The 13,254-nt window shown below is 40.8% G+C and overlaps 1 protein-coding gene across 2 annotated transcripts; it reads right to left on the reverse strand.

Annotated features, from left to right (window-relative positions):
* Window positions 1-3,806: 3,806 nt before the first annotated feature.
* On the reverse strand, window positions 3,807-13,254 carry LOC111952286 (interleukin-34). Of its 2 annotated transcripts, XM_023970844.3 has the most exons (7): window positions 13,128-13,254; window positions 11,562-11,699; window positions 9,306-9,409; window positions 7,462-7,539; window positions 7,042-7,224; window positions 6,779-6,941; window positions 3,807-6,060 (listed from the first exon to the last, which is right to left on the reverse strand). In XM_023970844.3, the coding sequence occupies exons 2-7, from the start codon at window positions 11,599-11,601 to the stop codon at window positions 6,005-6,007; spliced, it is 624 nt and encodes a 207-aa protein (XP_023826612.1). In that variant the 5' UTR covers window positions 11,602-11,699; window positions 13,128-13,254; the 3' UTR covers window positions 3,807-6,004. The 2 variants fall into 2 exon arrangements, with proteins under 2 accessions (XP_023826612.1, XP_070291283.1); XM_070435182.1 differs by having other exon boundaries at window positions 11,562-13,254.

Genomic DNA, 13,254 nt, shown 5'->3' on the forward strand with positions numbered 1-13,254 from the left:
ATTTTTTTTTTAACTGCATTGTTGGTTAAGGGCTTGTAAGTAAGCATTTCACTGTAAGGTCTATACAATTGGATTTGATTTGATTAAAGGGACACATATTAGAGTGGACTGGGGACATGGTTGCATCGTATCCTGCAGAATGCAAGTTTAAAGTCCAACTGAAGTTTAATCATCCTTTCCAGAACAACTTACAGGAGGGATCAGTGGAAAATGTTTCATTTCAACCTAAAATAATAAAAAGCTCGATTTACCTACCATGTAGGAGTCTTATTTTCAAGAATCAAATTAATTTATTCTGAATATTTGGTATTTTATTAGAATCCCCATTAGCTGTTGCGAAAGAAGCAGCTACTCTTCCTGTGTTCCACACAAAACATGACATAATACAGAACATGAATAAACAAGAACAGCTCCAGGACAGAACTACATACATTTAAACAGCACACATAGCCTACATATCAATATATACAGACAAAATATCTAGGTCAAATAGGGGATAGGCACTGTGCCGTGAGATGTTGCTTTATCTGTTTTTTTAAACCAGGTCTGCTGTTCATTAGAGCAATTTGAGATGGAAGGGAGTTCCATGCAATAATGGCTCTATATAATACTGTACGCTTTGAATTTGTTCTGGATGGAGTAAGTGTGTGTGTCAGAGTTGTGTGTAAGTTGACTATGCAAACAATTTGGAATTTTCAACACATTCATGTTTCTAAGAAAAATAAGAAGTGGTGTAATCAGTCTCTCCTCATCTCCTAGCCAAGAGAGACTGGCATGCATAGTATTTATACTGAACAAAAATATAAGCATAACATGTAAAGTGTTGGTCCCATGTTTCATAAGGTGAAATAAAAGATCCCAGAAATTTTACATACGCACAAAAGGCTTATTACTCTCAATTTTTTTGCACATATTTATTTACATCCCTGTCAGTGAGCATTTATACTTTGCCCTGATAATCCACCTACCTGACAGGTGTGGCATATCAAGAAGCTGATTTAAACAGCATGATCATTACACAGATGCACCTTGTGCTAGGGACAATAGAAGGCCCCTCTAAAATGTGCAGTTTTGTCACACAACACAATGGCACAGATGTCTCAAGTTTTGAGCGAGCATGCAATTGGCATGCTGACTGCAGGAATGTCCACCAGCGCTGTTACCAGATAATTGAATGTTAATTTCTTTACCATAAGCTGCCTTCAATGTCGTTTTTGAGAATTTGGCAGTACGTCCAACTGGCCTTACAACCGCAGACTATGTGTAACCACGCCAACCCAGGACCTCCACATCTGGCATATTTACCTGCGGAATCATCTGAGACCAGCCACCTGGACAGTTGATGAAACTGGGGAGTGTTTCTGTCTGTAATAAAGTCTGTAACGTCTGTAATGTAAAAAACTCCTCATAATTGGCTGGGCCTTTAGTCACCTCAACTTGTTCAACAGCCACACCATTCATTACCAGATTCAACTGAGGTCTAGAGCTTAGGGAATGATTTGTACCAACTACAATGCTCTTAGTTTTAGATGTTCAGGGACAGTTTGTTACTGGCCAACCATTCCAAAACTGACTGCAACTCCTTGTTGAGGGTTTCAGTGACTTCATAAGCTGTGGTTGCTGACGTGTATATAGTTGAGTTATCAGCATACATGGACACACAGGCTTTATTTAATGCCAGTGGCAGGTCATTGGGGAGGCAGGGTAGCCTAGTGGTAAGAGCGTTGGACTAGTAACTGAACGGTTGTAAGATCGAATCCCCGAGCTGATCGAATCTGTCGTTCTGCCCCTGAACAAGGCAGTTAACCCACTGTTCCTAGGCTGTCATTGAAAATAACAATTTGTTCTTAACTGACTTGCCTAGTTAAATAAAAAATTGGTAAAAGTAGAGGCCCTAGAGAGCTGCCCTGTGGTACACCACACCCTACAATTTTTACATTAGATAGGCTTCCATTAAAAAAAAAACTCAGTTCTATTAGATAGATAGCTCTGAATCCACAATATGGCAGAGGTTGAAAAGCAATAAAACATATGTTTTCTCAACAATAGGTTATGGTCAATAATATCAAAGGCTACACTGAAATCTAACAGTACAGCTCCCACAATCTTCTTCTTATCAATTTATTTCAACCAATCATCAATCATTTGTGTCAGTGCAGTACATGTTGGGTGCCTTTAGAAGAATGCTGAAAGTCTGTTGTCAATTTGTTTGAAGAGAAATAGCATTGTATTTGGTCAAACACCATTTTTTCCAACAGTTTGCTAAGAGCTGGCAGCAAGCTGATATGTATGCTGTTATTACCAATAAAGGCCGTTTTACCACTCTTGGGTAGCAGAATGACTTTGGCTTCCCTCCAGGCTTGAGGACAAACACCTTCCTTAAATATATGACAGATAGGAGTGGCCATAGAGTCAGCTAGCATCCTCAGTAGCTATCCATCTAAGTTGTCAAAGCCAGGAGGTTTGTCATTATTGATCGATAACAATAATTTTTTCACCTCTCCCACACTAACATTATAAAATGTTAACTTACAATGCTTGTCTTTCATTGTTTGTTTTTGTATGCATGAATACAATGTCTCACTGTTCCTTTAGACATAATTTGCCTAAATTTGCCCACTTTGCCAATTGAGAAATTATGTAACTAAACTCAACACAAAGAAGAAGAAACTATTATGAAGTCAATATCAGAAGAAAAGCTGCATTATTGTCACGAATCCCGCCGAAGATGGTGCCTCTTCCCGTTCTGGCGGCGCTCGGCGGTCGTCATCGCCGGCCTACTAGCTGCCACCGATCCCCTTTTCTGTTTCATTTAGTTGTGTCTGATTTGTTGCACCTGTTTCGTGTTTAGGTTTGATTGTGGGCTATTTAAACCCAGTTGGCCCGCCGACTTTTGTGCGGGCTTGTTTTTCTGTTTGTGGTGTTTCGTTTATTCTTGTGGTGTCTGTTCCTGTTCAGTTTAGTCCTATTTGTTTGGACTGGGACTTTACGCGCCCTTGTGTGTGTGGCGTGACCGTCTCTCTGGTTATTTGGAATATTAAATCCACGTCTTTTGAATTACCCTGCTCTCTGCGCCTGACTCCTTCACTGAACACTTTTGAAATCCTGACAATTATCTAACTACAGTTGACAAACAAATGGCCTACCAAATATCAGAAATTATTAGCAGAAAGTTGTCTAAATTATGGGTGAAAGTAGCCAGTTTGGAGTATCAGCAAAATAAATTATTATGGAATTATGGTGGATTGAACTGCGTAGATAGCTTACTTTTGAAGTGATTTGTTTGACAATCAGAAGAAAACATCACACAACACCCATGATATGCGAAACTGAGCCTGTGCAGACACCGCTAAAAACAGCAGCAAACGGGATTAGATGTTTACATGCCACAGTATCCTGTCTAAAATCAGCAAATCCCAAGCATCTTATCCGAGTTTCTCATAACTGGGATACAAACCTTTTCGGGTTATTGTAAACAGGATATGATGTTTATATGTCAACTCAAAAACAGAATACTTTAACAGGATATTGGTGGACATGTAAACCTGACTATTGAGATAAAATGTGCAGTGCTCAGTGGGAATAACTTTATGCAGTGGAGTTTTGCAATGTTTCTAATTAACTGAAATTGATCCAATGTTCTTTTTTAAATACATGGCTCAATCATAGCTATGTAGGAGACATTAAACTTATTTTTAAACATAAAAAAGAGAACACAATGTCCAGATGGTCAATGGCATGTATTTTTCACAATGGCTGTCACATATTATATTAATAGCTTTCCAAATAAATAACTTGACACTGTCTTGTGTATATAAAAACTCTTTATTTTAATGTAACCATACAAGGAATGCAGCATGTCCCAACTCTCAACATGTTGAACCTGTGAATAGATTGCACAAATAGCTTTTTTTCAGCATCAATAAGCAGTGACAAAACCATGAGTGGCTAGACATTGTTGGAATTCACTGACAAAGCCTGCAAGTCAGCAAAATATCTTAAATCAATTATAAAAACATAGAACAAAGAAATATCATAATTGCCCAAACGTCAAACACATTCACTATAATATTAACGCAACATGTAAAGTGTTGGTCCCATGTTACATGAGCTGAATTAAAAGATCCCATACATTTTCCATACGCACAAAAAGCTTATTTCTCTCAGATTTTGTGCACAAATTTGTTTACCTCCCTGTTAGTGAGCATTTCTCCTTTTCCCTGAAAATCCATCCACCTGACAGGTGTGGCATATCAAGAAGCTGATTAAACAGCATGGTGATTACACAGGTGCACCTTGTGGTGGGGACAATAAAAGGTGAGTGTGCAGTTGACATACTGACTGCAAGAATGTGCACCCGAGCTGTAGCCAGAGAATTTAATGAGAATTTAATGTTAATTTCTCTACCATAAGCCACCTCCATCGTCATTTTAGAGAATTTGGCAGTATGTCCAACTGGCCTCACAACCGCAGACCACGTGTATGGCGTTGTGTAGGCGAGCGGTTTGCTGATGTTAAAGTTGTGAACAGAGTGCCCCATGGTGGCGGTGGGATTAYGGTATGGGCTGGCATAAAATACGGACAATGAACACAATTGCATTTTATCTATGGCAATTTGAATGCACAGAGATCGCGTGACGAGATCCTGAGACCCATTGTCGTGCTATTCACCCGCTGCCATCATCTCATGTTTCAGCATGATAATGCACTGCCCCATGTCGCAAGGATCTGTACGCAATTCCTGGAAGCTGAAAATGACCCAGTTATTCCATGTTGCATGTTGCGTTTATATTTTTGTTCAGTATATGCCATTTAGCGGACGCTTTTATCCAAAGTGACTTACAGTCATGCGTGCATACATTTTAAGTATGGGTGGTCCTGGGAATCAAACCCACTATCCTGACATAGCAAGCGCCATGCTCTAAAAACTGAGCAAAAGAAGACGACACAGTCTTGAAAGTAGCTATGTTTGTGTTCTGTTCTTATTTTTGAATATATTGGCAACAGTTGCTAATACCTGTCACCAACAAGTGTTCCCAGATTGCAAAAAAAGGTATAGAAATGCCATACTCTGTAGCTCTCTGCTTGAGCATAGCCACCTGCGCTATACCATACAACTGTCTAAACACATGTAGAAACCACAATCAAAACACAGAACATAAACATCAGCAGACAATATATTATAAGTACACATATGAAAACTATAAAATATCTCTTTCAAAGTACTATACAACATAGGAGGCAAAGAATGATAAGTAAACAAAACTGTAGGCAAGCTGTGACAATAACAGTGAGTGGATAAAGCTGCAAAGTCCACAGGGAATGTATTTACTGTGGCATCCATAGCAACAGATGAAGTTTGGGTTGCATACCGTTGTTAATAGTTTTCAGGGCATATTGTTGGTGCAACAGCATCAGAACTTCACACGGGAGGGTTATGACATACAGATCAACTGCAACATTGGACATACAATGAGTGTACAAAACATTATGAACACCTGCTCTTTCCATGACATAGACTGAACAGGTGAATCCAGGTGAAAGCTATGATCCCTTATCGATGTCACGTGTTAGCTAAACCCACTTCAATTAGTGTAGATGAAGGGGAGGAGACAGGTTAAAGAATGATTAAGTCTTGAGACAATTGAGACATTGATTGTATATGTGTGCCATTCAGAGTGTGAATGGACAAGACAAAATATTTAAGTGCCTTTGAACAGGGTATGGTGGTAGGTGCCAGGTGCACCGGTTTGTGTCAAGAACTATAACGCTGCTGGGTTTTTCACGCTCAACAGTTTCTTGTGTGTATCAAGAATGGTTCACCACCCAAAGGACATCCAGCCAACTTGACACAACTGTGGGAGGCATTGGAGTCAACAAGTTCTAACGAATTGAGGCTGTTCTGAGGGCAAAAATGGGTGGGGTGCAACTAAATATTAAAAAGGTGTACTTAATGTTTTTTACACTCAGTGTATATTTGCAGTGTTTGGAAATAGCGTCCTCCTCAGGTTTCCTGTAGTTGTCTCTTTCTGCCCTTCCGCCAGTGAAGAGTGCTACAATCTGAAGTAAGAAAATAGTTTAAGTGACTGAGATCAATCATCTTAAAATCATGTCTAAATATTTCTGATAAAAGCATACCAACTATTTTGAATGATCAGTGACACTTCATTAAACGTTTATGGGCCTGCTTTGAACTTCCTAGCCATGAAGTAAGCACTAAACCAATCCAACATGTGTGTTACAACGTTGTTGCTGTTTTTTCTTCTAATGATTTTTTATATTCATGACTCATGTTCTGCACGAGTGCTTTATACTCCTTCATGCCTTACGTTTTCCATATGTAAGGCCTTCTATTAAATTGTTAACAGATGTGCTCTAACCTCAACAACTCTACTGATCTCTCTGTAAAACAAGGAACAAATATACCTTAAGAGGTGCTGATGCAATTAACCTGTGTGGTTAAAAGTGAATGATACAGTCATGTGTTAACCTATATAGGATGTGTATGGGCTAACAGGAGATATCAACAGGCCTGTCCAAGTCCCTCTCCTTTTAAGGCAGAGACCTCATGGGTACCTGTGGCACAGACAACTATCTCTCTTTAAACAGTGTTGAATAAGAACAACTTAGTGACTACAGACACTGAAGAGATACAATTGACACAACATGCCAAACCAGTTGAGTAGGTTTGTGTTCCTGGGGAAAATGCCAACATAGAGAGGTTAGGGTAGAGGTAAGAGAAGACAGGAAATATAATAAGGGAATGAAGTGCACTCACACTCTTGCTCTCCATCTTCACTGGGAAAGCAGTTTTTGAAGAGACAGTGCAGTGTCCTATAGCAGTTATCCAACAGGGATTTGGGGGTCACGAACCTCCACCCTTTTGAGTTGGGCTCCTTCACTCGATTGTAGATCTCCTCTATTCGCTCTGGGGGCTCTCTCTGAGAGATAAACATTCAGTACATGACCATTATGAGTTACGTTTGTCCACAGAGAGATGAGCAGAGCAGTGACAGTGACACTATGGCCAGTCTTACACACCTCATCACTCTGTGGTGGGAACACCTGCTGGATCTTCCTGAAGAGATCTTCCAGATCGGAGGTGTACTTGTAGGAGGGATGTCTCTCTGGCAGGACCCTCAAGATCCTCTTCAACACCTCCTGGTTGACCAACAGCCACACATCCTGCAGGTCCCCCTCCTCCAGATCCACCACCCTCGCCCTCTGGAGGGACACAGAAAAGAGATAAAGTGACTGTAGTGGGGAGCGGGATAGGAGGAGGAACAGCTAGAGATGTATAGAGTGATAAGAGTGAAGGTTGAAGATAAAGGAAGGAGAATAAGGAAGCAAAGTAGACAAAGGGTGAGTGAGTGGATGGTATGATATGTTGATTTTTCATATGACTAAACAAGTTAGAAGAGTGATAATGATAAGGGTTAGGAAACAAAGGGAGGGACTCACCAGCCTGCTGATGTTGCAGAGTTTGAAGACCTCTTCATAGTGAACTCTGATGGTGTAATTAATGGGGAAATTGTGCTTCTGTTAAAGACAGGAAAGATTTTGGTGTCAGATTGTGTTTGTACAAAGAAATACCACCTTTCTTTTCCACATCTTTTCCACATTCCCCATACAGTGGGGAGAACAAGTATTTGATACACTGCCGATTTTGCAGGTTTTCCTACTTACAAAGCATGTAGAGGTCTGTAATTTTTATCATGGGTACACTTCAACTGTGAGAGACGGATTCTAAAACAAAAATCCAGAAAATCAAATTGTATGATTTTAAAGTAATTAATTTGCATTTTATTGCATGACATAAGTATTTGATCACCTACCAACCAGTAAGAATTCCGGCTCTCACAGACCTGTTAGTTTTTCTTTAAGAAGCCCTCCTGTTCTCCACTCATTACCTGTATTAACTGCACCTTGTTGAACTCGTTACCTGTCCACACACTCAATCAAACAGACTCCAACCTCTCCACAATGGCCAAGACCAGAGAGCTGTGTAAGGACATCAGGGATAAAATTGTAACCTGCACAAGGCTGGGATGGGCTACAGGACAATAGGCAAGCAGCTTGGTGAAAGGCAACAACTGTTGGGCAATTATTAGAAAATGGAAGAAGTTCAAGATGACGGTCAATCACCCTCGGTCTGGGGCTCCATGCAAGATCTCACCTCGTGGGGCATCAATGATCATGAGAAGGTGAGGGATCAGCCCAGAACTACACGGCAGGACCTGGTCAATGACCTGAAGAGAGCTGGGACCACAGTCTCAAAGAAAACCATTAGTAACACACTACGCCGTCATGGATTAAAATCTGCAGCGCACGCAAGGTCCCCCTGCTCAAGCCAGCGCATGTCCAGGCCCATCTGAAGTTTGCCAATGACCATCTGGATGATCCAGAGGAGGAATGGGAGAAGGTCATGTGGTCTGATGAGACAAAAATAGAGCTTTTTGGTCTAAACTCCACTTGCCGTGTTTGGGGAAGAAGAAGGATGAGTACAACCCCAAGAACACCATCCCAACCGTGAAGCATGGAGGTGGAAACATCATTCTTTGGGGATGCTTTTCTGCAAAGGGGACAGGACGACTGCACCGTATTGGGGAGGATGGATGGGGTCATGTATCGCGAGATCTTGGCCAACAACTCCTTCCCTCAGTAAGAGCATTGAAGATGGGTCCTGGCTGGGTCTTCCAGCATGACAACGACCCGAAACACACAGCCAGGGCAACTAAAGAGTGGCTCCGTAAGAAGACTCTCAAGGTCCTGGAGTGGCCTAGACAGTCTCCAGACCTGAACCCAATAGAAAATCTTGGAGGGAGCTGAAAGTCCGTATTGCCCAGCGACAGCCCCGAAACCTGAAGGATCTGGAGAAGGTCTGTATGGAGGATGGGCCAAAATCCCTGCTGCAGTGTGTGCAAACCTGGTCAAGAACTACAGGAAACGTATGATCTCTGTAATTGCAAACAAAGGTTTCTGTACCAAATATTAAGTTCTGCTTTTCTGATGTATCAAATACTAATGTCATGCAATAAAATGCAAATTAATTACTTAAAAATCATACAATGTGATTTTCTGGATTTTTGTTTTAGATTCCGTCTCTCACAGTTGAAGTGTACCTATGATAAAAATTACAGACCTCTACATGCTTTGTAAGTAGGAAAACCTGCAAAATCGGCAGTGTATCAAATACTTGTTCTCCCCACTGTATCAACTTTCAATAGTCTTCCCTAATGTGTGTCTAATTTCATTCATATTCCAAACTTGCAAGTCACTGTCTTGATATCTTGAACCATTCTTACAAAGTTACGTCTTCTGTCGGTGAGTTTTGTTCTCAACGTCTTCAACGATGTGCACTGGGCCAATGTTGTTGGTGTCATCAAAACCGGTATTACCCACATCAAACCTACAGGGGGCACAACATACATATCATATAATACAGGGCTCTCCAACACTGTTCCTGGATAGCTACAAAAGTATTTTTCTCTGCTCATCCCGGAGGAATAAAGGCCTAGTGCACTAATCTTGTTTTATTTTAAAAATATTTGTTTTTACCACCACCATTGAAGTGGTATAATGGTGTGAGAATTGAACTCAGATGAGTAAAGACATTGAGACATCTCTCACAGTGCAAAGACAGACCATCGCTCCTAGCTAGACCTCTGTGGCTAGCTGGCTAATGTGATAAAATTAATTACACTGAAATATGACCTCCTCTTTCCATCAGACTCATTATCACACTGAGAATCCACCAATCTAAGGGAGAGCCCCATCTGAGCCAGATTATAATACTGAGTAAACACCTTAATTTTCACACAATAATCTCCTCTAAAACTCTTCACCATAATCAATGATGTACACTCTTAGAAAAATGGGTTCAAAAAGGGTTCTTCGGCTGTCCCCATAGGAGAACACTTTTTGGTTCCAGGTAGAACCCTTTTGGGTTCAAGGTATAATAACCCTTTGGGGTTCCGTGTAGAACCCTCTGTGGAAAGGGTTATACGTGAAACCCAAAAGGGTTCTACCTAGTACCAAAAAATMTTCTACAAAGTGTTACCTTATGGGGACAGCCAAAGAACCCTTTTAGGTTCTAGATAGCAACTTTTGTAGTGGTAAAAAAAAAAGCCTGTCGCAGTGGGGAAAAAAGTAGCGCTGCCTATACTTTCAATGCATTTTTCTGCAGAAGGTGGGTAAACTGTTGGGCAAAAAGAAAAGGTGGGTAAACTGTTGGGCAAAAAGAAAAGGTGGGTAAACTGTTGGGCAAAAAGAAAAGGTGGGTAAACTGTTGGGCAAAAAGAAAAGGTAGGTAAACTGTTAGGCAAAAGAAAAGGTGGGTAAACTGTTGGGCAAAAAGAAAAGGTGGGTAAACTGTTGGGCTAAAAGAAAAGGTGGGTAAACTGTTGGGCAAAAGAAAAGTTGGTAAACTCCATTATACCACTGACCATAATCTGCATGTGGTCAAGGGCAGGAGACATCCAATACACAGTCACGGTCAGCAGAACATTCTTGCTATTATGTTTGTGAACACAGGATTGTTCGGTTTGGTCCTGTGGTCTAAACTCAGATTGAGACAGTAGTGCCTATTTTGACGAAAGGGTATTTTTTTCTCAGGAGTAACTAGCTCTGACTGTACATAGCCAGGGGCAGAATGAGTGGTGGCATGCAGTCCAAAGCCAGTCTGTTGTTGATCACTGTGTGGTTAGATACTGTGGGCCAGGGCTTGGATGCAGACGGCTGTATAGAGACTCAGAGTCAGCAAAGTCTCCAAGACCTCACAACACACTTCACAAAGCACTAGGAATATGCCTCACCACACAATCTGTATACACCAAACAAGTCCATGTACAGTCAGGAGCTCAAACATCAGATATTCATATACCTCACTCACCCCACCTCCCCTCTATTGTCTTCAATAATTATACCTTCTTCCTATCTTTCTTTTACTCCTGTATGTGTGTCTCTCTCTCTGTTACAGGACGTGGTTAGATACAAAGATACCAAGATTTAACTGCTATCTTTTTTTTTGCAACAGAAACCGGACCTACGCAATAACTTTTTTGGGGGGGGGTTTCTCTATCTGAGATAGGAAATACCCATAGATGTTCTCTACTGTCTCTCTCCTTTGAAACTTTCTAGCTTGAGCTCTTTGCAATATACATTGTTTGTCAGTGATGATTTATGGTAATAGTTCTTCAGTTTACAGAGAGCACTATCATCTCTTAAATCTTAATTAGATTTAGCACTCTCACTCTCCAAAGACAAACTGGGGCTCAGTTGCTGAACGTGCGCATGGTACAAACAATTCTCAATGGTCTCCACTGACAGATGTACTTCCTCACACTATTAAGGGCCTCTTAGCTTTAAACTTATAAGTGGTTGATGTGATGAGGTCTCACCCAGCCCATTGCAACAAAAGCATAACTTATTCATGAAACCAGGAATAACATCCATGATGTTGGAAGCTAGATTATTTCCCAACAATATGTCAAGAAGACGCTAGCCTTTGGCTTGATACGTAATTCTTCACACATGAACATACACCACAGCACTTCTCTTACCGAATAGCCCACCCAGGAGCCAGGCTGTTGGCCGGCCCATACTCCAACTGAGGTCCCTGTCTAAACACGCTGGAGGCCTCCGACTCAGAGCCCACACTGTTCCAGAGCACCACCAGGCCCTTTTCGCTCCTTGTTAGCCTGTAACAGCAACACAGAGAGGCATTTTTAGACATTTCAACATTCACTTTCTTCATTGGTATTAATTTGATTTTTTCTGAATAGCTACAAACACTGTACCCTTGTCAGGTTGAAAGAACAGAGAAAACATAAGAAACCCCACACTGCTCTTGCTAGTATCACTGCTCTTTATTACGCTTTATGTATCAGCCTCGAGGCCTTCCTCAGAGATTTTGAGGTTGAACGGACAGGAAATAAGCAATGTACAGTTTAAGCTGATATTTCATGGCAGACACAAGTGTGTACATCTAGGGCACCAACCACTTTATGTCAAAAGGAGACATGGGTCATTAGCTGAGTTTGAACTTTAAAGTACTGCATTGCCAAAACCAGTGCATAAAGAACTCCACTCTAGTAATGACTTTCCCTCACTTAACCAGGAATTATTACAGTAAATGTCTGTAAATGCTCTGCCATCTTTGTCAATTAAATAATAATTCGAATAATGTATCTATAACGCACATTCACTTGCAACAAGGCCAATATAATACGGTTATTACAGACTTATAAATACAACGTTGTTAAGTAAGATTAATATATCAGTGATACAATCTATTAATAATTCATTTGCAATCTAGAGAGACCGTCATCAAGTTCAAATTTGGGTCTGTGTACACCGAATGTGAATGATGTGATTATTCATTCACATGTGAATTTCCATGATCAGTTTCCCCCCACCAAAATATGGAAAATTATAAAATTGTTATCAAGAAAATTAATCACACATCATAGCTGTAATTTATAGAAAGGTGGAGGACAGTGCCAAAATAAATGACACATGTCTGGACACACATGGTACTGTATATAACAATAAAATGCATAGCATAATATCGTCAGCATACACTGGCAAATAACAACGCAACACGCCTCTAAAGAATGAGGGCAAATGTTACATTCTCTATCCAATGGATGGATGGATCCCAGGAGTCTTTATTATATATCCATATAGCCTACAATATCAAAAGAGCACCTTCAGGTTTCCAGCGTCAATATTCCGTAATAGCCTGCTAGTCCTATTTATTATCTTTTAATAACAATATGTATGACTGTATAACAAAAGTGGGCAGCGCAGCAGCCTATGAAGCGCAGCAGTTCCAATATTTGCGCAAAGCGTTACAAATTCGAATTCAATATTCAAACTTGCACAATCACACCTGTAACAACCGAAACCCGTCACTTCAACACTCCAGTATCTTCAGAATAAGCCGCAGCAGCAATGATCAAAAGCACACATGCCCCACACAAATGATTTACAAGTCTGGGAAACAACGCATGCGTTAATCCGGTCAGTGACATTGGCAAAATGTGTCGTCTTCAACAGATTATCTGAGTGTGGCAACACCCAGAACAAACCCCCGTCTCAGACCAAAGCGAATTTTGGAAAATAACCTCCCTTTCTTGCCCTCTTTGGCCCCCAGCTCTCCAAAATGTGAAAATATTAATTGCGAATCTGTTCGTCTCCAGCAGCAGCTCCGAATGAGGGCAGAGCCTGTTAAAAAAACATGCTTCTACAGGC

The sequence above is a fragment of the Salvelinus sp. IW2-2015 genome, linkage group LG26, assembly GCF_002910315.2.
Source record: "Salvelinus sp. IW2-2015 linkage group LG26, ASM291031v2, whole genome shotgun sequence".
Lineage (NCBI taxonomy): Eukaryota > Metazoa > Chordata > Actinopteri > Salmoniformes > Salmonidae > Salvelinus > Salvelinus sp. IW2-2015.